Source organism: Orcinus orca, chromosome 3, assembly GCF_937001465.1.
Source record: "Orcinus orca chromosome 3, mOrcOrc1.1, whole genome shotgun sequence".
NCBI lineage: Eukaryota > Metazoa > Chordata > Mammalia > Artiodactyla > Delphinidae > Orcinus > Orcinus orca.
In genome coordinates, this window is record NC_064561.1 from 93238469 (window position 1) to 93266430 (window position 27962).

The following is a 27962-nucleotide window of genomic DNA, read 5'->3' on the forward strand; positions in this document are numbered from 1 at the left end:
AATGCTCTTAGGAACACTTGAATAATACACCTTAAATAAAATAATTTCTATTTTTCTTCATCATTTGGGTAGAAATCTCAACTTTTTTCTTATAAAAAAACCTTTGCATTTGTTTTAAAATAACAATTCCTGAAATTGTTGGACTGGTATTTTTTTTATTTTTTTATACAGCAGGTTCTTATTAGTCATCCATTTTATACACATCAGTGTATACATGTCAATCCCAATCGCCCAATTCATCACACCACCACCCTCACCACCACGCGCCCCCGCCGCTTTCCCCGCTTGATGTCCATACGTTTGTTCTCTACATCTGTGTCTCTCTTTCTGCCCTGCAAACTGGTTCATCTGTATCATTTTTCTAGTTGAACTGGTAATAAAATAAGTGGTTCAAATGGACAAGACAGATAGTTACTGTATTTATTATTATACCTGAATATTTTGGAAAAGTGCAGATTCCTAGATCCCAAGGGATGAGACTTGTTAAACTGGAGTGCCTACCATTCACACGAGGATACCTCTTGGAAGTTTTCTGCATTCACATCTAATCACATGAACCTCCTGCTTCTCCTCAGCCTTTAGTGGGCAGTTTGCTCACTCAGGAAGCACGTGGTATTAGAAGTCAGAAGGTCAGGACTTCAGTCATCCCTCCGCTGTCAAGCAGCGTCTCATCCGTGGCAGGTCATAAGCTGTTTCTGATTAGGATTTACTCCTGTGTAGGCTGAGTAGGCAGAACTTGATGATGTCTAAGGTATATATTTTGAGACCTCCAGCCCCATCTTTGAAATCTGTTGCCCACTCCCATCCAGAATGCTGGCCCCTAGCGGCTATGTTTGCACTGACCTTGCAAAAAGCCTAGACATAGCTGACGGGACTGAAGTGAGCTACTGACTCAAACTGGGCTGGTCCGACACCCGCCCTAGAATTCGGAATTGCAATTCAGAGACAGTCAGTGCACTTCTGCCTGTGGCTAGAGCTGTAACTTGGAAACTGAGGAGGCTTAAAGAGAGCCAGGCCACAGACAGAAACAAAAATGATGCTGATGTTCAGAGAAACAGTACTCACTGAGTCCCTGACTGTTCGTTCTGCAGTTCTTAGCTCCCAGTTCCTTTCTGAGGCACAGCTCGGTTCCTGCCCTTGGGGTCCGTAAAGCATCATGGGACCCATTTTACCACAGGGAGTGAGCCAATACACATGGGAAGTACAGACTCAGAATGGGGGTAAGAGAGGCCAGAAGAATCCACTAGATCTTATTAGCAATAATTTGTACATTAAAACAAAATGGTCTAATGATACAGTTTCAGTTTGGGAAGATGGCAAACATTTTGGAGATGGACAGTGGTAATGGTTGCATAACAATGTGAATGTACTTAACGTTGCTGAATTGTACACCCCCAAGTGGTCAAAGTGGTACACCTTATGTTATATACCGATATTTTACCATAATTTTAATAAAGACGATTTAAAAATAACTACTCTTCTGCATACTTAAGGGCTGCAAGTGTGTGTGCACATGCACATTTATAAATAAAAACTTGGGTTATGGAAATTAACCTTAATGAATATAACCTTAATTAGACTCTGAGTCACCTAGTAAGATGCACATTGATAAAATTAAAACCAAAACAGATGGGTCCTTTCTGAAGCCACAGCAATCTTTCAGGTTACGAGGGCACTCCTTAATTACCAACTCAGCCAACTGAATAATGTGAAGGGCAAGACCACTCCTTAACCCAAGAAACCCAAGCACTTTAAAAGGTTGAATGTCCACCTCTTTTTCAAACCAGTGCCTCTCTGCCTTTTCTGTCTGAAGGTGAAATTTTAAAGACAGTGGAAAAGTCACAGACAAAAGTCCAGGCCAGGTGCACACAAAATCCAAATTCAATACTCAGATCCACTCAGAGTCTTTATCTACACAAATCTAACAGAGTTTGCAGAGACCTGGTGACGTACAAACACCCATCTCCATATTCTGGCACTCAAGTGCTAATATTCACCTACGTAGTATTAAAGCCTATTTCTGCACCCATCTAATCATGGACATTATATTATTTTCAAATTTGAACAAAGTTAAAATCAAATACCTACTGTTGATCAGTTCTTTGTGTTCAGCTAGGGTTTTCGCAGGATCCAGCCAATACTGTGTGAGGAAGAAAAGGGTAATTACAGAAATTAGTTGCTTTTCATTGGCCTTCGCTTCAAGAGTATTTGGAAAGTGTTATTTTTTTAAATAACATTTAAATCATAAGTAAGACATTTCATTTATGATATATACACATAAACTTACATAAGAGTTTTCTGCTGCTAGGACATTAAAAGAAAAGAAAAATGTCAGCGTTTGGAGAGAAGCAGAGAAGAGAAACAGGAGAGAGCCCATGCTGGGTTCTTAGTTGAATTCTCATACTGGTTATAAGATCAGTAATATCAAGATGCTAGTGAGTGAGCTTCTTACCGCCTCTGGTGGGAAAACAACGGCTGCAGAGAATGCCCCCCAATCTCTTTCCAGAGTCCCTATAACAATTCCCCTACAGACATGTCTACCCCTAAAATGTCTTTACTCTTTTCATGTCCAGTCCCATCCCTTACAGGTATTGCTGCTAGATGTAAGGAAGAAAGCAACCAAATCAAATCACATCCTCATTAAGTAATCCAGGAGAGGTGGCTCAGCACAGTGACTGAGGGTTCGAGTCCCAGAGCAGACCGGTCTGGATTCTGTCCTGGCTCTCCCCTCATTATCACCATGTAACTTGGAACCAGTTACTGGACCTCTCTCTCTGAACCTTCTTCGTAGGCTTGCTAGGAGGGTTAAATCAACTAAGTCATGCAAAGTCTTCAGAATAGCCCCTGGCTCACACTAAGCACGCAACACACGCTAGTGATGATTATTATTAAGGTGTGATGGTCATTCTTAATAAGCACCATTAGCCAGTCTAAGGTACTTGCTTATTAATTCAAATTAATTTTTGATGAATAGAACTTTAGACAGTGATGGGAGAATTGGGGGCTCTGTGGAGAGGCCTTCCTTTAAATCTCACCTTTGTGAAATAAAATCACTGAAAGAAAAAGAAACAAGCCTTCTGCCTCATCTTCATGTGGAGGAAGCGCAGGGGAGAAGCAAACCAAGTACAAAGGGGACACCCGGGGCTCCCATAGAAGCACACAGTCGAAGGGATCCCACTGCCTGGAAAGTCAGGGGTGGTGGGCAAGGTGGAAACTTTACCCTGCTGTTCTGGCCAAATGCTGGAGATTCCAAGGGCTGAGCTAACCAGTTTCCATGTTCTCATGTTCCCGGATGAAGAAGGACAATTCTCATAGCAGGGCGGTAGGAGCTGGTCCACCTTGAGCCACTTCATTCCTAGCACTCTTGTGTTTGTCCTGGTGGAATCATTCACACTCTCCTGACCACACTGGGTCAAGAATCACAAGCCACAAAAGGAGTCTAAGAGAACCTTCCTGCCCAGCTTCCCTTTCCCTGCCCCTCCACTAAGGGCAGAAATGCTTGCTCTGCTATATAACAGTAGCAGTAATTATAAATAGTAATTATAATATTTTACATAATCCCCTTACCTTTTATTCCTAATTACATATAAAAATCATTCATCCTAAATGAATGTCATAATCATTTTATTGTAAGATTTTATTACAATGCTTAACTCTATTCATGTACACATCATCTTCACTATTTGCCACTTCTAGAGCAGTTTCAGATTTTCCAACTTTTTCAAAAGGTAACCAATATAAACGGGTAGCAACTTATGACACAATGTTCATTATTCCGCTCCTTATCACGTCTCAATTTTTGAAGGTCTAGAAACACTCACTTTTAAAGTAAAAAAGATACATTTGAAGAAGAGGCCATAATCAGTGAACTGCTTTTGAAGCCCACAATGGCTAAAGATGTGGCTTTGGTGTTAAAATAAATGGCTCCCAGGGAAACACTGATTCATTCAAATCAAGTAAAATCAATTCAAATGCTCAGCTGTGTGTTGGACACAGAGCAGACCCTTTCCTCTAGGTATATAAAGCTATGGCTGCTTCCCACAAAATGGAAACATTAGGTGGGTGGACTGTTTCTTGCAATTCATGTTAAACAAAACGGTTTGACTATCCCTGGATTTTTCAAGTAAGATAAAACCAAGGAAAACACACTCAACCATAAACACTTGCATCAGGTTTCTATTGCTGCCATAACAAGTTATCACAAATGTAGAGGCTTACAACACCACCCATTTATTAACTCCAAGGTCTGCAGATGAGTTGGTTTCTTTGCTCTAGGTTTCCCAAGGCCAAAATCAAGATGTCAGCTGGCTGGGGTCCTGGAGGGTTATTTGGGGAGGAGACCCTACCCACAAGAGCACTTTTGGGAGGAGACTTGGAGTTGGGCCATGAGAGGCCTTCCCAGTTTTCTCCAGATGTCAAGGCACACATAATACTAGGCCTTACACTGCACTAAGTGCTTGGGGCAAGAAAGGAGGGGAGGGAAGAGGCCTCTGGTCTTCCTCCTCTGTCTAATCTCATCTTGAAACTAGTAAAAGACAGAAATTGCAAGAGAGTCCCCTTTTAACGTCATCATCTCCCCCCAAAACAAACTTTACAAACATTTTCCTCAAACCAAATCATTGTCTGTCTGTTTTCCCCTCCAGAATGATTTCCAGTCATTAAAAAGCCAAGTAAAGAAAACAAGAAGGAAACTTTAAACAAAATGTAATGGAAAAGACTGGTTAATCTCTTAAAATTTTTCACCTAATGATAGTCTGTACACTTTTAAAATAAATCTTTCCTTGAGAGCAATCAGATTTGTGAGGTGAAAAAGTATAATGAAGTTTCTGAGACGAGTTAGAAATTACAATTTTGCAGCAAAAAAGGAAGCGTCAAGACTCAGCCAGAGGCTGCTCACTGCACATTAGATACGCTAAATATCAATCCAGCGCTTGCCGCGCACGCACTGCATTTGATCTAAATGGAAACCAGGGGTTACAGAGGTCAGACAATGATAAATGCCCCAGAACGTACATAATAAAACACGAGCCACCAGGTTCCATAAGCTAGCATTTAAAATGTAAAACCCACTTACGCTCAACCAAAGGAAAGAAATGGCCTTGGAACCAAAGCAGCCATCCCATGATGACACTTGTCACCACACATTATCAACAAGCGATCAAACACAGCACATGTGTGATCACCATGAAACACATCAGGCAGCTGCTCCGTCACCAGGGAGAAAAAAGGGCACAGAATTTGCCAATGAACACAGCATCCCAGCTTCAGTTTTAGGGTCCACGTTCAGAATATTCACCTATATCCAGAATGGATGTAGGCTCTAAAACTGTGATACCGTTCATTCACTTAACATTTGTGGAATACCCACTACATATATTCTTTATATGTCATGTCAGATCTTGTCTTGGGGAGTGTAGGAAAACACAAATGACTGAAACTTTTCCCTAACCGTGGGGCACCCACAGTTTACCAGACACATAGAGTTGAAATATAATGTGGTGAGATGATCATGTGTATAAGATGAATACATATGAGATAAAAAGGTGATGTAGAAAGAAAATGAGCTCTTCAGGGTAAGTACAGGAAGGCATCATTGAAGAGAAAACCTTTGAACAGCATGCTCGCAAATAAAAAAACTTTCCCAAAATAGAAATGGAGAACACAGCCCTAAGTTTTTATAAGAATGATATCTAACAGCTCCACTGCTCTTAAAGCTAATGGATCCATTTTTAAGTAACAACATAGAACATAATACTCCAAGTCCTTTATAGCTGAGGACTTCCTGAAATCAGTGCTACCCGATAACTAGTAACTGTGCTGCTAAGAAATCATTGTTCCTGAAGGACTTCCAGAAAAAGAAGACCTGAAGGACTTCCAGAAGCAATGTCCCATTCAGTCTTCCCATCTGTCCTGGGTTGGGGGAAAGAGAGACGCAGAGAGCTGAGCAGTGGTCACTGTGGTGCTGGGCTACAGAACAGCTTTCCTGAACTGCGCTTGCTACCTAGACAGTCAGGAGGAGAGACAGCCCCATCTCTCTCATCATCTCTCAACATTCAAGCTGTTCAGTCTCTAGGAAAATCTTTTCATCTTGCCCCCTTCCTGTCCCCCATCTCCTCTCTCTCTATTTCAAACTTACATCCTATAGTTCTGTATATCCCCACAAGCTGAATTAGATCCTATTTTGCAGGAAGATAAGGTAACAATTAACCAAAACAGACCCTGCTCTCTCGTCCTGATTTCTACAGTGGGTTTCCTAACACAGGAGAATGTTAACAAACTGTAACCCCAATACCCAATCACTAAGGAGTCAAGATGACAAGTCCTCCTTGGCAATGACTCTTTGCCAGGGTGCAGGAGTCCAGTAGTTAGGGGGCCTTACCTCTTCAGTCCTGTCAATCTTAATAATGGCATTTATGCAACCCGAAGAGAAATGACAGATGGGCACAAGTTCCTTCTTACTCTCTGACAGTCTTGGTTAAATGCCCTGGGCGTCTTTTATCCACCCTGGCTGATCATGTCTCGATTTCATCAATTTCCTAGGTAACAGTCTCAAAATTAGATTTTAAAACTCTAATGCTGTCCAGTAAACCAATATCCTAATATTCAAAAGATATGTATTAAATTCAGGGTCCAACCTTCCATTTGTCAACTGTTCTTTTGGAGTCTCCTAGAGCTCTAATAGTAGAATAAGCCCTAAAACATCTTATATAAAGCATGGACAGCATCAAATAAAAAGAGCTTTGCTGCATCTTATTTAACACTGAATATAATTCTGACTCACCTTTGGAGAATTTAAGAATACCACAATGATATTTAATAATGTCTCCTCTAGATCAAAAAAAAAAGACTTTAAAAGCACACAGTCTTCATCAATATAACAAAATAACTTCTTGATCTAAGGGAGTATGAAAAGTTGACAATCTATAAGTGACAATGGAGCCAAAAAGATCTCAAAAAAGGATACTACAGCTCATTCCTGCAGAGTTCTAGGACTTGACATAATTTGCACATAGGTTCCCAGAAATCCAGGACTGTGGTGATAGCTATTTGTGCTTTGCCCACACCCATTTTCCAGTGCCCCTGTATAGACACATCTCAGGCCCTCTAAGCAACATTCACAGGACGTGGTTTTAATTTGCTCCTTGGTATCAATCACAGAAGCCTTAGTACCTCAGGTAAAACCACCGTCACAGAGCTAACTCACAGCAGGGACAGAAACCAGGGCTTGCCATGAGGCCATCACTGAAGGAAGTGTGTGGGGGTGGGGGTGGTAACTGGGCCCCATGTTTTCAACAAAAGTGGATTCCAATTAATTACTGTTGGGCCATCTGGCTCCTCAAGAAGTGTCACTGGCCCCAGGGACTATTCCTCAGTTCTTTCACATGGACCCTGGCACCACCTAAGACCTAGAGAAGTAACAACAGTAACAGCTAATGCTTATTAAATGCTTACCATGTGCCAGGCACTGTTGAAGACTTTACACTCATTCACTCATTTAGTCCTCTTAATAACTCGATGAATTAGGAACTACTATAATTACCACTTGACAAATGAGGAAACTGAACCACTGATTAAACAACTTGCCCCAAAATACAGAACAGCAGGTCCAAGGAACGGAAGCCCCTTCCATCTTATATTCAAACCAAGCCATTCTCAAGAATATTGTCCTAATAGGAATGCACAATCTCAATTTCAAGATTTGTACATTCAACTCACTACCAACTCCTCTTTTCCCAGCTCACCCCTGTTAATATTCTGATTCCACCAGGATACACAAGTCAGAGATCCTACTACCTTTTCACCACCTCTCCTCCCTGCCCCAACCCATGTCCTCACTTTGCTCACAATCCATTATCTTCGTTCACTCGCAGTTGTCGTCAGTTCCCTCCAAGATATGCACTGAAAAAAACACCCGCCAACTCTCTGCCTTCTCCATGCCAAAACCTGAGAGGCTGACCATGACTGGAGACTCAAATTGTACAATCACAGATGGGCTCACTTTAAAGTCATTATCAGTAACCCAAGGGAACCCTTGGTACCACCCAGAATCCTACAATATTTTATTCTTTCACCTGCCTGGATAACTCCTTCACACTTTCTCCTCCCCCTTTCTTGCTCTCAGCTGATGATCTTGCTTATCTCACTTAGAAGACTGAAGCCATGAGGAGAGAACATGTATGCATTCTCACAGCATCTACCAACCTGCCTGCATCTGCGCTGGCGTCCTGTCTTCTCTCTGTCTTTTTACTGTGGATGAATGCCCACGCTCCACTTAAGCCCATCCCTTCCCATCTATTCAGGAATTTGGTTCCAGCAATTTTCCGCTCTCTTCCCTGCACCATCAAAGTTTCCCTTTCCACAGAATCATTCCTGGCTGAATACATGCTTTTATTTCTCCCATATTAAACACACACACACACACACACACACACACACACACACACACACACACACACCTTTTTGATCCCTATATCTGCCCATTTTACTTCTGTACTTTAAGTCAAATCTCTGGGAAAAAAATTCTATAGTCTACTTCCTCTCACTCCCTCTTTTTTTTTTTTTTTTTTTCATTTGGTCAGTATTGATTTATTGGATGCATCCCTTCTATACCCAGCAATGTCCTATCTACTTTGGGATGTGCACAGATGCAAAGACATGGCGAGATATAAGACATGGCCCATGAATCAAAAAACTTAGAATTTACTTTGAGATTTAACAACTGTAGCTTGCCTTTACTGGCCTCACTATATGTCTGGAACTATTCTAAGCCCATTTCTGGATTTGTTATCTCGTTTAATTGGTTCAATTGAAAAGGTTCAAGTAGAACAGAAGTTTGATTTTTCCTCACATCACAGTACTGGGCAGATAAATTAGTTGATAGGGCTTGTTATGAGTCGATGAATATGAAATCATTTTCTAAATTATAAAATGCCATATGGGGAGTGTTGGGAATTTCATGTATGGTGGTAATTTGGGGAGTAGTTTCAGGTTAGAGAAGACTTCAAAAAAACAGATAGAGTATAGAGCTTAGATTATGAGTCCCTATTTACAGATGGGGTATTTAAGTCTCTGAAAGGCCTAGTGATGTGTTCAAGGTCATATTGCCAATGAGTCAGGGCATCATTCAAGTCTCCTGACAATGGGTCAGTACCCTTTCCTCTAATCCTAATACCACTGGCCAAGTATACAACCAAGCCAAAAGGAAGACTAAAAGTGTACTGGGGTGGACTAGACAGTCTCAGTTATGGGTTAACATCATTATTTGCTCTAGCACACCAATAATACCCAGAGAAGAAAATAAGGGTCATGGAAAACTCTAATTTGTAGTTTGAAAAAAACAAAAATGAAAACAATGGTATTTTATATGTCTAGCACACCTATTTTGTGCCAGGCATTGTACTAGATGTTTTGCATATTATTTTTTCACATCATCCTTTTGACAACCTTTTAAAAAAAGTACTTTTATCCCCATTTTATAGATGGAGATAGAATGATGGCCCAAAGTTCCACAATGGGCCAACTGGGAAGCAGAGATTCAAACTCAAATATGCCTGTATCCAAAATACATACCATCTCCACTCTCTCACTATGCCTTCACTCAAGTGGAATAAATCTGCTATGTGAACTGTTCTCTAGTCTTCATTATTTATTTTTCCCAAATGTGATCATAATTTCTTATCCAAGGGCTAAGGCCTCTCACCCCCTCTTCAGTCCACTTTAGAACCCACTCTAGCTCCTACTACAATGACCTCCAATAGTTGTTAAATCTAACGACAGGTGAAGAGTCTTCACCCACTGTCTTGAAATACCTTTGTCATGTGGTCTGTAGTACACCACTCCCTCTGTCCTTTCCTCCTACCTTTTTGGCCACATCTTCACAATCTCCTTTGCTGATTGTTCACTGTCTCCTAACCAGGAAAGGCTGGATTGCCCTGGGCTCACATCTTACAACCAGGCTCCTGGCTTTAAATGACATCTATACATGACAACTCCCAAATGTATGGCCAGACCAGAATTGCCCCCTGAAGCCAACTGCCTACTTGACATCTCCACTAAGATGCCTATTAGAATCTTAAAGTTTCCATGTTCAAAGAGGAAATGATGATTCTACTCCCTCCCAGAAAAACCTGTTCTCCTGCAGTCTTCACCATCTCAGTAAACGGTACAAAACTCTTCCATTGGCTCCAGTCAATGCCTCTTTATCATCTGTCTCTTCTATCAATCTGCAAATCCTGTTGGCTTATGTTAAAAATATAAATAGGATCTGTCAAATTCTTACCACTCCCAGGTCCAAGCCGTCATCACCATTCACCTGGATTTCTTAAACAACTCCATTAATGGTATCCCTTCTTCTCTGCATTTAAAGGAATGCTTTAAAATGTAGATCAGATCAGTTTATTCTCCTTCTCAACATCCTCCAGTGGTTTCCCTTCTTACTCAACTAAAATCCAAAGTCCTTATGATGGTCTATAAGGCCATATATGATCTGGCCCTACTCCCCTTCACTCTCCATTGTGTGTTTTGAGAATGAGGCAGCAGGAAGGACCTTAAGGAGACTGTTAGTGGAAGGCGCAGGGCCTTCAAGGGGGCCTAAAGGAAAGCGAAGAGAAAGCTGTTGGAAGCAGGAAGAAAGAAGACCTGACTCTTCAGGCGGAAAGTTTAGCAGTGCTGTTGCCTGGGGCAACATGGAAAATAAAAGATGCACCTAATGAACTAGATGATCCAGATAAGATTTCCAGGTGGACTGGGGAAACTGCTGATTGACTTGCCCCCGACAATGAAATCTAAAAGGAAAGAGAGAAGCTGAAAACAAACTGTGAAATATAAAGGATCCAGGACTTACTAGGCTTGAAATAAAATTCTCTCACCCCTAGACTTATCAGAAGGCAAATGATGCTACAATTAAGAAATGGCTCCTGGGCAAAGACTGAATCCAGAGTGCTGCCAGGAAATTATGAATGTAACTGTAAAACTTTATTAAGTCTTCAAAAGATCTAATATGATGCCTCATAAACTAAGAAAAGGTCCTCTAAGAATCTTAAGGACATTGTTTCCCAAAAGTTTTACAAGGAATCTAAGGTATAGAAGAGCTTATTTCAAAGCGATTTGTCAGTGTTGCCTTTGTCTAATAAAGCTGATTATAAATTGATTCACAAGAAATCCACAAAGTTCTTTGAAGAAATTCTATCAGGGGACTTCCCTGGTGGTCCAGTGGTTAAGAATCCGCCTTCCAATGCAGAGATGCGGGTTCGATCTCTGATCCGGGAACTAAGATCCCACATGCTGTGGGGCAACTAAGCCCACACACTGCAACTACTGAGCCCACACGCCACAATTACAGAGCCCACACGCCACAACTACTGAGCCCACATGCCACAACTAGAGAGAATCCTGTGTGCCGCAACAAAAGATCACGAGTGCCACAACTAAGAACTGATGCAGCCAAAAATAATAAATAATTTTATTTCTATTTATTTATTTTTTTGCGGTACGTGGGCCTCTCACTGTTGTGGCCTCTGCCACAACTGTTGTGGCCTCTGCCGTTGCAGAGCACAGGCTCCAGACGCGCAGGCTCAACGGCCATGGCTCACGGGCCCAGCCGCTCCGCGGCATGTGGGATCTTCCCAGACTGGGGCATGAGCCTGTGTCCCCTGCATTGGCAGGCGGACTCTCAACCACTGCGCCACCAGGGAAGCCCCAATAATTTTTTTTTTTTAAAAAGGAATTATATCAGCTAGAGTTGAAAGGACAGAGATCCTACACACTGAAAAGAGGTCTTTGGACCCCAATCTTCATCAGGCAAAAAGCAGACTGAAAATACTACTCAGCTGCAAACATACATTACTTTTATAGAAAGGGAAGGAAAACTCAGAGAACAGAACCAAAGCCCAGAGGGCAGAGCCAACTGTCACAAGAAGTAAGACCAAGCTCTAATCAAAGAAATGGCTACATGTGCCTAGCTAGATTTCAGAACTGTTATGGACTAGTGATTGCTATGTGCCTCCTGTTTTCCCTCATTCTAAATGCAACTTTTATACCACTTATCCTATCCCATGTGTGTCCCATCACTATATGCTGAATGGTGGTGGGGTATGTGGATATATATTTCTTACCCTCTTAATTCACAGGTCTTCAGATCAAGAGGAACTATATTCAAGGGATTGAACTTGAAGAACAATACCCAAAGAGTCTGCCTTGACGGGCTCTTGGACCTTAAGTCTGAGTCCAATGTCATAATAAATGAGATTTGCGAAGGCCTTGGGAGGGATAGGTGCATTTTATATGTAGGAGGAAGAGAAATAATTTTTGTCTGGAAAATAGACTCTCATGTTTTGAAACATGTGTGCAAATTTAGTTGACACTCCTCCCATCAAACGGGATAATCTAATCTCTCTTCCCTTTAAATGCAGGCTGGCCTTCTCTTCACCTCAAATCAGTAGAATACAGCAAAAGTAATACTCTCTGACTTCTGAGCTTAGTCATAAAAGGTGATACTGCTTTTTCCCCTCCCTCCCTCCCTCCCTCCCTTCCTCTGGATGCCTGCCCTGGGAACCCAAACTCTACCCTGTGAGGAAGGCAAGCAACAACATGTAAAGTCTAGATGTAGGTGTTCTACCACCAGCCAAGCCCAAGCCAGTGCCAACACCAACCACCAGACACATGGCTGAGATTTCAGATAACTTCAGCCTCCAGCCTTTGAGCCTCTCCAGCTGAGACTAAGTGATGCAGAGCTGAGCTGTCCCTGCCAAGCCCTGTCCTCACCACAGGTTTATGAGTAGAGTTGCCTTTTTTTTTTTTTTGGCTGCACTACATGACTTGTGGGATTCTTAGTTCCCCAACCAGGGACTGAACCCACACCCTTGGCAGTGAAAGCACGGAGTCCTAACCACTGGACTGCCAGGGAATTCCCGGAGTTGTCTTAAGTCACTAAATTTTGAGGTGGCTTGTTATACAGCCATGATTAACAGGAACATGTGCCAATTCATCAAGATCTCTTTGATTTCTCACTCTTGCACACAACATGCCTGCTTTTCCTCCTGTGCTTAAATCATCTGTGAACCTGGTGAGCATGCCCTAGCCCTCCATAGCTTCATCCCAGGTCCTGATATCAATATTGTAAGCCCTGGAACATACCTAGAGACTTCCTTCTAAGTTGATATAATTCAAAAATCAGTTCTCTCTGCTTAAGGCTTAACCAACTAAACTATCTTTCAATTTAACCATCATTTTTTCATTTAATCCACAAATATATCAACTTTTCTGTATATCTTTCTGAATTCTAAATATAGTAGTTTTATCACAAATAAAGAGGTCAGACATGAGTTGGTTTTTTGGTTGTTAATAGAACCATGTTGGATTATAGGGACCAACTATTCTATCTCCTAGAAGCCCACAGATCATCCCTTGGACATGCCTTCCTGCCAAGCCACAACTATCTCCAGTGAGGCTGCTCTACAATTGCATCTAACAGGCTGTCGTAATCTCTCAGGGGCCAGTGTATTTAATCACAAATGAGTTTGGATTTCTTCTTCTTTTTTATTTATTTGGTTGCACTGGGTCTCAGTTGCGGCATGCTTGTGGGATCTAGTTCCCTGAGCAGGGATCGAACCCGGGTCCCCTGCATTGGGAGCATGGAGTCTTAACCACTGCGCCACCAGGGAAGTCCCTGGATTTCTTCTTAACAATAAAAACAAACATGTCTTAAGGATGACAGATTCTATGAGAAAAGTCCTGAATGCTGTGAGTGAACTTTAAGATATCAATTTTGTGCTGCTCAAGAGACTTTAGCTCTTCTTCAAGAAGTTTTGTCTATATTTTTGATAACTGAAGTTGCTACCTACACATTTCTAACATCTAGATAAGTGAGCCATCATGGTTTAGACTATGGAATCATTTTCATCTTGAAATATGATCTTAAATCTGCCATGCTCTGAAACTGTAGTAACTGAAATAATACACAGGTGGTTAAACTAGAGTTTGTTTTTAAACTCTGTTCTACTAACTGAATGTAAACATGGCTTTAAGTAACCATGTAATTTGTCACAGAGAAGCCAAGCCAACCCAAGGGGTTATGCAGTAAACAGGACCTGGAGCTCCTATTCAGCACCACTACACACAGTTGTGCCTAACTCCAGAGGCCCGAATTACACGGTGGGTAAAGATGTACATGGCAGCCCTGCCCCTCTTCTCTGCATTTATAGTCTATTTCTCCCTAAATAACCTTAAAAACCTTAAAGTCTCATGACTCTAAAAACCTAGGGACTCCCAAATGTGACTCTAACCTCTCAGAAGCCCAACTACTAGCCTAACATCTCCACCTGGATGTCCACTGGGCGTATGAAGCTTCACCTGTTCAAGCTTCACCTGACTCCCCACTCCCAAAATCCAGCTCCTCAATCAGGTCCCATCACTTCTTAGCTTCAACTTTCAATAGATTCCCATATACCCAGCCTACCATAGGCTGCTGGGCACTCTGTAATATAGACCCTGCCTGCCAGTCACTTTGTCACCCTCCTTCTCACTACTATTAGCACCACTGGTCTTTTTTTCAGTTCTCGAACACTTCATATTTGTCTCTGCCTTAGGCCACTGAACAAGCTGTTCCTTCTGCCTGCCATGCCCCTCCCTTCTTGCCGTTCAAGTCTCAGTTTAAATGTCATCGCAGAGAGGCTGTTTCTGACCACTCAACAGAAGGAGCCTCCCAGTCACTCTGGCACATCTTATATTATTTTCAAAGCACTCATCACTACATGATATTTGAAAACATATTTACGATCTGTCTCTCCCTAGAATATAAACTCCTTAAGGCCAGGGACCTTGTCTCTTGCCGACCACTGCACCCTAGTTGCTGAGACACAGTGGTTACCCAATAAGTATTCGCTCCATGACTCAGCGGAGATGAGAAATAGCAAATGCTCTTATCTCTTCACAGTTCCAGGTCGGGGGCACTGATGAGAGGAAGGATATCACACTGTAAACAAGAAGTTTCCTAAGTGAATATTCTCTATAAAATATCCTGCAACCCCCAAAAAGTGGTGAGCATCAGGGCAAGAAAAAATTAAGCTCCTATATATCGTCAGCTTTTAAAGGGCCTACTTTCATTAACTCAAAAAGCTACTTTGAAAATTCACAGTCCAAAAGAGAAAGTAAGTCTTGCCTCTGTCGCCCTAAAAAGTACCTGCCCAACTCTGAGCAATTCCTGAAGCATCTCTCCCACTAGAACAGGTCACACAAAAATAGACAAACTAGTCATCTTAGCTTTTAGCACATGCAATATATTTGATATTTTATGAAATTCTAGAGAAAATAATATAGAAAATAATGCACTTTATCAGTATGCTTCTGGAACATCCCAATCAAATCTCTTTTTATATTCATGAAGAAACTCCGCTTAAGATTCAGAATAAGGTTAAATCAAGGTCAACGTATCAGAGGTTTGTATCAAAACACTAGATTAAAAAAAAAAAAACCTAGTTTCCTATGATAATCAGGAAAATGTCTAGAATCATTAACTCTAAAACTGCTGCTTTTCCATTAGCCAATCAACTGTCTGAAATTCCATCCTGTATAGCTCATTCTGAGTTAACCAGGTAGAAGGAAAATCTAATAAAATCTTCATGGTAAGGACATCAGCAATATTCTTCTCATGCACTTATACAGCTAAGCAGGTATGGGTCACAGAAACTGGTCACAGAAAACCTGTTTTATTGACAAGAACACTTAGCATACCTGCATATTTTGTTATATATGCAAATATATGTGGATATGTATATACAGGGAAGTTTGTACCATTCCAGATAGTTTTGTTTTAAAGTATTTTGTAACTTTATCATGTCCAAGTGTTTCTCCTTTTAATCTATTTTTTGGTTTACAAAAAAAGAAAAAGACACTGGTGCCATTAACGAAGAAATATAGAATTCAGTGCCTCAACTCACTAAAGCTGGAAGACAAGTTTATGAAAGCTGCAGGGTAAAATATTTTATTATACATGACCCATGGAAGACACATTTGTGCCCATTATTATCAACTATCTGAAGTAAAAGGAAGAGGAAAAAAAGAACTACAAGAGGGTTAGGTTCAAGATATACCATGGAGCCAACTCTAGACAAATCTAGGTCCTTCAAAAGCATTTTTGAAACCATGGCAAAATCAACACACACAACAAACAATCAGAGCAAGCTCTGCTTCTCCCTAAGGGCTAGAGCAGGGAGGAAAGCAGGAGCAGCTGGCAGGTGGACAGGCTCCTCTCTCAGCACTTCCTGGGGTTCTTTCCAGCAGGCCAGCTCCTGAATTCTCACTATGCAGCACATGACTGGGCTCAGAAGAGATCAGACCCACTCTGAATGGAAACCGGCTCCAGAAAAGCACCATCACTTCCTTTCTTAATAGAAACTGTTCAACAGCTATAGAGAAAGACGAAAACCTGTTTTATTGAGAATAGTTTATTATGAACAAATTTTTAAAAACCACGGGACCCACAACCATACAGCCGCCGGTGTCATTACCTGAACGCAAATCCTCATACACTTCCTTCTACCACACACTACACTACCTCTTACTAGAGAGGAGTACTCTCAACAGCACCCCGTAGCTGCCAGCACGCTAAGGATAGCATGTATCTGCAATTTCTTGCAATTCCAGATACTTCCAACGTAACTTCCTAACATCTCAGTAAAGCTTAAAAAAAAATAAATACACACATACCTATATAGATATAGATATCTCCGAAGGCTGGTTAAAATAAACAGCAGCAGAGGTCTTTCTTAAGAGAACCAAAGCAATAAATTCAAAGAACAGCAGGGAAAGGAGGCAGCAAACAGACACAGAAAGGCAAGGCAGAAGCATTCTTGTCAAGGCCTGACCTCTCTCTGGCCTGCCATTTGTCTAGGTGAGAGATCACTTAGTTGGCAGTGGCAGAGGTGGTAACAGAGTGAGAAACAGGACATAAGCCCTCCCCCCTCCCCTCAAGGAGTTTCCAATCAAGTGGGGCATATTATTTAAGAGAAAAACACAATGTGGGACTTGCAGTGTGTGGACAGGGGTTAGCCTAGGGCACTTGTGGGGTGAGAGAAAGCTTCAGGAGGAGACTAATATCAGAGACTGCTCAATCAGGTGGTAAGGAAGAGCAGGATCAACAGGTAAAAATGAGGCGCGGAAGACGAGGAGGGTATTCAGGCCGGGGAAGCAGCAGGTACATCACGGAGACACTACAGTTCAGGTAAGGAGCTGCAGGTAGTTGAGTGTAGCTTTCATGTACCTGCAGTGTGGGTTTGGGGGGAGGATGATTGGTGGGGGACTGAAGAATTACCATGCAAGAAAAGCCCTAGAGCAACCAAGGGCCACATTTCTTGAAGGACCTTGTAATCCTTGTTAAGGAATTCCTGAATTTTCCCTTTGGGACCCATTAAAGAATCTGAAGCCACAGAGGAGACATCCTTAAAGTAGTCTTTCTGAAAGAAAACCGCAACTGCAGGGGGCAAAACATGGGAGGGAGCAAGAGCAAAGACAGGAAGACCAGTCGGAAAGCTTTTGCAGAAATCCAGGCTCCCGTGCTGGATTTTTTTTTTTTTTAATAAATTTATGTATTTATTTGTGGCTGCATTAGGTCTTCGTTGCACACGGGCTTTCTTTAGTTGCGTCGAGCGGGGGCTACTCTTCGTTGCAGTGCGCGGGCTTCTCATTGTGGTGGCTTCTCTTGTTGTGGAGCACAGGCTCTAGGCACGTGGGCTTCAGTAGTTGCAGCTCGTGGGCTCAGTAGTTGTGGCTCACGGGCTCTAGAGCACAGGCTCAGTAGTTGTGGTGCTCGGGCTTAGTTGCTCCACGGCATGTGGGATCTTCTGAGACCAGGGCTTGAACCCGAGTCCCATGCATTGGCAGGCGGATTCTTAACCACTGAGCCACCAGGAAGCACCTCAACCAGGATTCATGGCTGGGAGGTTAAGAGGTAACCATAAGTCCTGCTGACAACTGCTGTCCTAGCTTAGTTACATGACCCTTTTCACTCTCAAAAGTACCCTGGGTTGGGTGATGAATCACACAAGTCATGCTAGTTATTAAGGAGTAGAACTGACAGGACTTGGTGACGGGTTAGTTCTGAGAAGGAGAGACAGTAGAGTTAAGGATGACACCCTAGCGTGAGTGGAGGCATTCACTAAGGTATTCAGACAGAGGGGCAGGCACCTCAGGGATGCAACCATGAGGACTTCCTAAAGGGTACAAAGACAACAGATAGTTTTAAGGGACTTAATTCCCAGATTCTCAACTTCCATATACATTTTTCTTCGCACTTTTATTGAGAAATAATTGGCATCACTGTGTAAGTTTAAGGCATTCAGCACAATGGTATAATTTACCTATATTGTGAAATGATGACCACAATAGGTTCAGCTAACATCCATCTTCTCATATACACACAATGAGAAGAAAAGAAACAAATGGTTCTCCTTTGTGATGAGAACTCTCAGGATTTACCCTCTTAACACACATACTCTTTCTAGACCTGATCTACGTGAGCACAGACCTGATGAGAGGTCCTGCCAGCTCTCCCCTCTTCCCTCTCCTTTCACAACCCTCTTTTCTCATTTACAGCAGGAAGGCACCTCTCACCCTTTTAAACTCTAGGGTGCTCTGCCCCAGGATGTAGAAAATTCCCGAGCAGAAAGATAGAAACATTTTTAAATACCAGTGTCAGCAAAGTTGCCTTAAATAAAACACCCTAAACCAGAAGAACAGGGCTTTCTCTTTCCCTACCTTACACGTCTTTCTGGTGAGGACTAAGCAAAATGAAAGAAACATGGTATGTTGGTCCTTGGCTGGGTTGTTTGGAATTCAGGTATATTATAGAACAAGGCAGCAAAGGGAGTTTGTTTAATGATCTTGCAACTTCCATCGTCCAGCTACTATCAAAATATATAAAAATATGCCTAGCTCATGAGGAAGAGTCCCACAGAATAAAACAAACCAAAGCCCTAGTAAGTCTATCTCATCTAAGTGACAAAACACTGTGCCTTACCTGTCTACCCATCTCAGAAATCAAATTCCAAAGTGAAGTACTCGTCACAGAATACATGTTAACATTTTTATTTAAATTGACAAATGACAGAATGTACACTGGTTTAGCTCAGTGGCTTGATAGTAACTGGCTTTGCCAAAGTAATATGTTGGACATTTTCCATAAACTGGATTAACTAAATCTACAGCTCCACAATTCTGATAAAAATATAAAGTACATAACTATAGATAAAAGCATTTTACCAAAAATCATGTACTGGCAAATGTTCATTAAAATTAACAATTTTTACTTTTCCTAATCCTTTAAAACCAAAGTAGATTACATCAGATGCTGCTAAGTAAAAGAGAAAAAGCAAAATTAATATTGTTTTGATAAATCTTGGTAAAGCATTTTGCATACATCTCCCAGAAATTCTGAAACTGAATTACTATAATGATTAACAAATTGTTCGCCACTCAGGCGGTTTTGATTTCATTGCTTTCAAACTAAACTGAAGGAGAACCCAATGAGGGGTCTGAGAAATCTCTGCTCTCAGAGCAGATTGAGAGGGGTTGGTGATGACTACAGAGCCTTGGAGATACCTGACAGAATACTGAAAATAATTTTAGATGACAGATCACTATGTGATTCTTTTGGCGTATAACTCAGGAGAGTTCAAGGAATTAAGTGATCTTCCTTTATCAAAACTCCTTCCTTTTCAATCTAACTCCTTTAGTAGATAAGGTTACTCAGTGCTCATCCTTATAAAGACAAGAAATGGGAATAAAATTGATGCTGAGCCCTATCTCACTCCAGGAATATATTATAATCATTCAGGGGTACACGAACTAACTGAGAAGAAGCAGCCCATTACTTCATTGAGATGCACTTCCAATAAATGTTCACTTTTTATGTTTAAGAGTTATTGAAATGCATAATATTTTGCTGTTTTAGTTGAAAACCTTGGTAATAATAACTATTCTTATGGCTCAATAATAAAGCCTTAAGGTCTCATGAAATAAACTTTTAAACTTTCAATTTCTATATAAAACATTGTTATGGATAAATATATTTTATTAATAAAAATATAATAAGAGAAAATTCTATGAAGTAGAATACGAAGAAGATAAATGACTTTTAATGTAGAACTTGTTCACGTCTACTTTTTAAACATTGATGATGAGTACCAAAATTGCTATGATATAGAGAAGCATTTAAGAGTATACATTTAAGAGTAATGTGACAGATTTTGCAACGTTGGTACTCATGAGAAACCAAAAATTTGCATCTATTTAAACTCAGGATAAAATTTTTATTCTCAACCTAAAATTATACACAGGTACATAGTTTTTTTTCTTTAATTCTGGAAAATCACTACTGTCAAGAACATTAAAAAAAAAAAAGAGCACATCTGGAGGGAGAGATGATGACTTCAGTTTTGAATATGTTGTGTTGGAGGAACCTTAGGAATATCCAAGTACAGAATAAGAGCAAACACTTATACTGCACTGACCACACCATTTAAAGCACTAGTCTGAGTGTTTATAGACTCCTTTACCCCTCACCACCACCCTTTGAAGCTGGTACTATTATTATCCCCACTTCATAAATGGGGACACTGAGGCCTGGACAAATGAGAAGACTCACCCAATGCCACACACCTCTCCCAAGTATAGAGTTGTATGAATCCAGAGAGTCTGTACACAGTATAATGCCTTGAGATGTCTGGGTTGGTGATACAAATTTGAGGGTCAACTGAGCTTTTAGATAGTAATCTAAACCATGGAGCAGATGAGATTACGTAGGAAGAGTGACATAATCACCAGCAGGAAAATGAGAAGCTTCACTGCTGGGGGTCCCTATGAAGAGCCTCTGGCATTCCCTTCCAGGCCCCTGGACTCATGAAGAGCCTCCAGCCATGTTTGTTTGTGTTTTTTTTCCAGGTACCCTTGATGTTTTGTTATCAGTCCTCCCAGGCTGCTGCACTGTTTATGATGGTCAAAGGGCTACTGAAGAAGATCTTTCTGCTTCTTGATCTTTGCCCTATTCCTTCACCAGATACCTGAAGATGCTTAGATAGTAAAGGCTCTTCCCCCCAGTTTTACTAAGATATAATTGACATATAACACCACAACCAAGTTGGATTCATCCCAGGGTCACGAGGATGGTTCAACATATGCAAATCAATGTTACATACCACATCAATAAAAGACAGAAACCATATGATCATATCAACAGATGCAGAAAAAGTAGGGACTTCTCTGGTGGTCGAATGGTTAAGACTCTGCACTTCCAATGCATGGGACACAGGTTCAATCCCTGGTTGGGGAACTAAGATCCCACATGCCACATGACGCAGCCAAAAAAAGAAAGAAAGGAAAAGAAAAAGCATTCGATAAAATTCAACATATATTCATGATAAAAACTCCTACCAAAGTGGGTATAGAGGAAACATATCTCAACATACTAAAAGCTACTTATGAAAAACCTACAGCCAATATAATACTCAACAGTGAAAAGCTGAAAGCCTTCCTGCTAAAATCTGGAACAAGACAAGGATGCCCACTCTCACCACTTCTCTTCAACATAGTATTAGAAGTTCTAGCTACAGCAATCAGACAAGAAAAAGAAATAAAAGGTATTCAAATTGGTAAGGAATAGGTAAAACTGTCATTATATGCAGATGACAGGATACTAAATATAGAAAACCCTAAAGACTCCACACAAAAACTACTAGAAGCAAAGTAGCAAGATACAAGATTAACCTACAGAAATCGGTTGCATTTCTTTACACTAGCAATGAAATATGAGAAAGGGAATGCAAACAAACAATCCCTTTTAAAACTGCAACAATGAAATAAAATACTTAGGAATAAACCTCACCAAGGAGGTGAAAGACTTACATGCTGAGAACTACAAAACATTAATAAAGGAAAGTGAAGGTGATTCAAAGAAACGGAAAGATATCCCATGCTCCTGAATTGGAAGAATTAATATTGTTAAAATGGCCATCCTACCCAAAGCAATCTACAGATATAATACGATCCCTATCAAATTACCTGAGACATTTTTCACAGAACTAGAAAAAATAATCCTAAAATTTATATGGAATCATAAAAGACCCAGAATTGCCAAAGCAATCCTTAGGACAAATAACAAAGCAGTAGGCATAACCCTCCCAGATTATGGACAATACTACAAAGCTACAGTAATCTAAACAGTATGGTACTGGCGCAGAAACAGACACATGGATCAATGGAACGGAATAGAGAGCCCAAAAATAAACCCAGACACTTATGGATAGTTAATCTTCGACAAAGGAGACAAGAATATACAATGGGGGGCTTCCCTGGTGGCGCAGTGGTTGGGAGTCCGCCTGCCGATGCAGGGGACGCGGATTCGTGCCCCGGTCCGGGAAGATCCCACATGCCGCGGAGCGGCTGGGCCCGGCTGGGCCCGTGAGCCATGGCTGATGAGCCTGCGCGTCCGGAGCCTGTGCTCCGCAACGGGAGAGGCCACAACAGTGAGAGGCCCGCATACCACAAAAAAAAAAAAAAAAAAAAAAAAAGAATATACAATGGGGAAAAGACAATCTCTTCAGCAAGTGGTGTTGGGAGAGTTGGAGAGCTGCATGTAAATCAATGAAGTTAGAACACACCCTCACACCATACACAAAAATAAACTCAAAATGGCTTAAAGACTTAAACATAAGACATGACACCATAAAACTCCTAGAAGAGAACATAGGCAAAACATTCTCTGACATAAATCATACCAATGTTTTCTTAGGTCAGTCTCCCAAGGCCACAGAAATAAAAGCAAAAATAAACAAAGGGGAACCTAATCAAACTTACAAGCTTCTCTACAGCAAAGGAAACCATAAACAAAATGAAAAGACAACCTACAGACTGGGAGAAAATATTTGTAAATGATGAGACAGACAAGAGCTTAATGTCCAAAATATACAAACAGCTCATACAACACAATAACAACAAAAAAACAACCCAACTGAAAAATGGGCAAAAGGTCTAAATAGACATTTCTCCAAAGAAGATATACAGATGGCCAATAGGCATATGAAAAGATGCTCATCATTGCTAACTATTAGAGAAATGCAAATCAAAACTACAATGAGGTACCACCTCATACCAGTCAGAATGGCCATCATTAAAAAGTCTACAAATAACAAATGCTGGAGAGGATATGGAGAAAAGGGAACCCTCCTACACTGTTGGTGGGATTGTAAATTGGCGTAGCCACTATGGAAGATAGTATGGAGGTTCCTCAAAAAACAAAAAATAGAGTGCCATATGATCCAGTAGTCCCATTCCTGGGCATATACCCAGACAAAACTGTAATTCAAAAAGATACATGCACCCCTATGTTCATAGCAGCACTATTCACAATAGTCACGACATAGAAACAACCTAAATGCCCATCGACAGATGAATGGATAAAGAAGATACAGCGTATATATATATATATATATATATATATATATATACACACACACACACACACACACACACACACATACATACATACACATATATACACACATATGTGTGTATATATATATAATGGAATATTACTCAGCCATAAAAAAGAATGAAAATGCCATTTGCAGCAACATGGATGGACCTAGAGATTATCATACTAAATGAAATAAGTCAGAAAGACAAGTACCATATGATATCACTTATATGTGGAATCTAAAATACAACACAAATGAACATATCTACAAAACAGAAACAGACTCACAGACATAGACATCAGACTTGTGGTTGCCAAGGAGGAGCAGGGTGGGGGAGGGAAGAATTGGGAGTTTGGGATTAGCAGATACAAACCAGTATATATAGGATGAATAAACAACAAGGTCCTACTGTGCAGCACAAGGAACTATATTCAGTACCCTGTGCTAAACCAGAATGGAAAAGAATATATATACTTATGACTGAGTCAATTTGCTGCACAGCAGAAATTAATACAACACTGCAAATCAACTATACTTCATTGAAATTTGTTTAAAACAACATTGTATTAGTCCAAGACATACAACATAATGATTCGATATATGTATATATTGGGAAATGATCACCACAATTAAGTTTAGTTAACATCCATCACCTCACACAGTCTTTTTTCCTTGTGACGTGAACTTTCAATACCTAGTCTCTCAAAAACTTTCAAATATACGAAGAGTATTGTTAACTATAGTCACCATGCTGTACATTACATTCCCAGAACTCATCTCATAACTGGAAGATTTTACCTTTTGACCACCTTCGCCCACATCCCCCACCTCCCACCTCTGGAACCACTAATCTGTTACCCGCATCCATGAGTGTGGATTTTATAGATTCCACATATAAGTGAGATCATACAGTCTTTGCCTTTCTCTGTCTCACTTATTTCACTTATCCTAATGTTCCCAAGATCCATCTACGTTGTTGAAAATGGCAGGATTTCCTTCTTTTTATGGTTAAATAACATTCCATTACTTTATTTATACATACATATATCTCACATCTTTACCCATTCAACCACTGATGACACTTAGGTTGTTTCCATGTCTTGGCTATAAAAGTTTCAATTTGTAATAATTCAACATGACAAATTTCATTTCTCTCTTTGCAATAGGACTTGTATGATCACTTACACACATTTTATCAGTCATTACAGGCATTTGCCAGAAGCTAAAGTTACAGAAAGTGAAATCTCACACTCACACTGCAAAATACAACAAATCGTAATGCAAAGAAGAATACCATTACTCATGGCAGCGCCTGCCTGCTAGTGCTCAATGGATGGGATCATTTTTGCTCAATAATCCTCAGAGCACTGGGGGCGGTGGGGAGGATACAAATATATACACAGTTTAGTTTTTATTTTTTTTAAGGAAGTTACTTCAGAAAAAATAGTGCCAGAAGAAGCAGCATTAAGCGTGGGAGCCTATATTCAGTCAGAACATAAGAAAACCATGGACAAAATCAACATTTTTAGGAAAAGGCCGAGGAAAAGTGATCATAAAGAAGACTGAATAGGAATAACCAGAAGAAAACTTGAAAAGAGAAAAAAAAGGAGAACGTGTTGTCAGAAGAGCAAAATGAGAAGATTTTAAGAACAAGGGTCAATGCAACAACAGAAAGGAAGATAAGGGCTGAAAGTGTCACTTGGATGTAGCAGCTAGTGACGACCCTGAGGACCATTTCAGTGTACGATGGGCATCAAAGCTGAACTGTGAGAAGTTTAAGAATGAATGAGATTTGATGGGGACTTCCCTGGTGGTCCAGAGGGTAAGACTCTGCACTCCCAATGCAGAGGGCCCAGGTTCAATCCCTGGTCGGGGAGCTAGATCCCACATGCATGCCGCAACTAAGAGTTTGCGTGCTGCAACTAAGACCCGGAGCACCCTAAATAAATAAATAAATAAATATTTTTTTGAAAAGGATGAATTAGATTTGAGAAGTGGAGGTGATGAATTTAGGCAAAGCTTTCTGGAGTTTAGGTGTGACACAGAGGGAGTCAATATGGTAGTAGACAAAGGATCGCATGGGAGTGGGGGAAGGGTGGTTTTAAATGTGAGAGATTTAAACATGCCCAAACCTTGCCAGAAGAAAGGGAACAGAGAGGTAGAGGGCTGAAGATGCAGAAGAAATGAGAGGTGATAAAATCCAGGGGAGAGGCACTGGGGCTCTTCCACTGAGAGGAGAGGAAAGGATGGGTAAGAAGCAACTAAGTGTGTGAGAAGGGTTAAGGAGTTAGGGGTCTTCCATCAGATTTCTTTTATTGTCTTGGTGAAGAAAAGAAGAGTTCACTGGGGAAGAGGACATTCACATGCTGACTGAATCTGTACGCTACCTGTCTCCCTCCTTCTTTGACTTCTGAAGTCATAGGACAGCAGATTCAGCAGGTTGAATGCCATATTCTGAGAAAAGCTCGACCTGGATAGAATCTGCATTTGAAGGAGTAATTTGTAAAGACACCTCAAGTGCTAACATTAAAACGGGATGTGATTATAACCACTGATTTTAAAACCGGAAGTAGTATTGAGATATCACATTTATTCTTATTACTGCTTTCAATATCAACAAAACTAATCTTCAAAAATCTCCAAAGCTGTTTCAGAGTCCAAAGCTTATTTGATTTTCTCTCTTCTTTCCCCCAGACTGTTTCCTTCTTTCCTCTAGTCCACCTTTTAAAAATATGTATCACCAGCAATATTTTCCTCCATCCTAGTTTCAACAGGAAAGGCCTTCAAAATGTTTAACACCTTATAGTATATGTGTGGTCTCTAATTTGGTCCTACAGCAATCCTGAATGTTGGGTCAGGGAAGGCATTATTCTCAATATTCAGAAAAATGAAGTGACGTGACCATTCTTAGAAACGGACATAGGACTCAGACCTATCTTGAGACTCCAAAGGCAGCTGTCTGTTCTACCACACACACTCCACTTATAATAACTTCTGAACACCCAAAGGCAGCTCATGTTCCTTTCAGCTGCAGAGTAATTTCAAATTCACCCAATTCTTAAAGGGAATAGGCCTGTATCATAATTTCAATTCTCTGCCTATCATTAACAGATCTTACCATCCCTCCCTCATAATAAGGAATCTAGATAATCTTGAAGCGGCAACTAATATTACTCACAGACATACATGTAGCCCTAATCACAGAAATCCTGAGCATCTGCAGAAGGTTATATGCTATTATTACCCAGGAAAGTAACAGTATCTCAGGTTTCTGCCCAATGTGGTGACACCAAACAAGAAGGCCCTCAAGTTTCCACTGAGCAAGCAAGATAAAATGCTTCCCACAGTAACCATCTGTATTGGTTTCTTTCTGCTGCTGCAACAAATGACCATAAATTTATTATCGTACAATTCCGAAGGCCAAAAGTCCAAAATGGTCTCAGTAGGTATAACAGACTGAATGTTTGTGTCCACAGCCGGGAGTTTACATGTTAAAGGCCTAATCCCAATGTGATGGTATTTGGAGGTAGGGCCTTTGGGAGGTGCTTAGGTCAAGCAGGAATGGGATTAGCGCTCTTGTAAGAACTCTTTTACCATGTGAAGTTACAAGAAGTCAGCTGTCCACAACCTGGAAAAGGACCCTCACCAGAACCCAACCACGCTGGCACCCTGCTTTCAGACTTTCAGCCTCTAGAACTGTGAGAAATCAATGTTGCTTGTTTAAACCACCCAGTCTGTGGTAATTTGTTAAAGCAGCCCAAACCGACTAAGACGCTGGGCTTAAAAACCTAAGTGTAGGCAGAGCTGTGCTCCTTCTGGGGGAACCAGGGGAGAACCCTGGCCTTGCCCTTTCCAACTTCTAGAGGCTACCAGCCTTCCTGGCATCAAGGCCTCCTTCCAGCAAATACATGACTTTGACCTCTGCATCCAACTGTCACATCTCCTCTGACTCTCCTGCCTCCTCTTTCATGTATAATAACTCATGTAATTATATTGGTCACACCTGGATAATCTCCCCATCACAAGATCCTTAATTTAGTCACATCTGCAAAGTCCCTGTTGCCATATAAGGTGACATATTCACAGAGGCTGGGGATTAGGACACTGAGCAGAGAGAGCTGGTTACCCATTCAAAGTAAAGACACACCAAGCTAAGCTGCTGGCCACACGCCATAAGGAGAACAGGAAAGTGTTCCCAATGAACGGCCACTCAACTGGTGATAGGCAGGCCTAGAACACACTGGACGCAGCCCACTCTCCCAGCAGTTCTACTGTTCTAGATTAAGAGTCAGTACTTTAAGAGAATTTTAAATATTTACAGCTAGTAAGTGGCAGGGTCATTTGACAAAGCTGGTGTGTTCTTGTAACCCTTATGACAGACGGCCTCACAGACACCTTCCATCACGGCTGGAAATTTTCTGTAAGTTGAACCACGGCCCAGATATAAAAGAGACATACCCCGCACAGACCAGTCTGGATTAAGAACGAACCTGATGA

The 27962-nt window shown here is 41.0% G+C and overlaps 1 protein-coding gene across 7 annotated transcripts in view; it reads right to left on the minus strand.

The window, feature by feature from the left end:
* Positions 1-27962, minus strand: part of EPB41L4A (erythrocyte membrane protein band 4.1 like 4A) — a 365694-nt gene that overhangs the window by 229360 nt on the left and 108372 nt on the right. For all 7 annotated transcript variants that reach the window (XM_049707507.1, XM_004267456.3, XM_033423779.2 and 4 more), the window contains one exon: positions 2089-2140. In XM_049707507.1, the coding sequence (XP_049563464.1) occupies positions 2089-2140 (52 nt within the window). The remainder of the gene's footprint in view (positions 1-2088; positions 2141-27962) is intronic.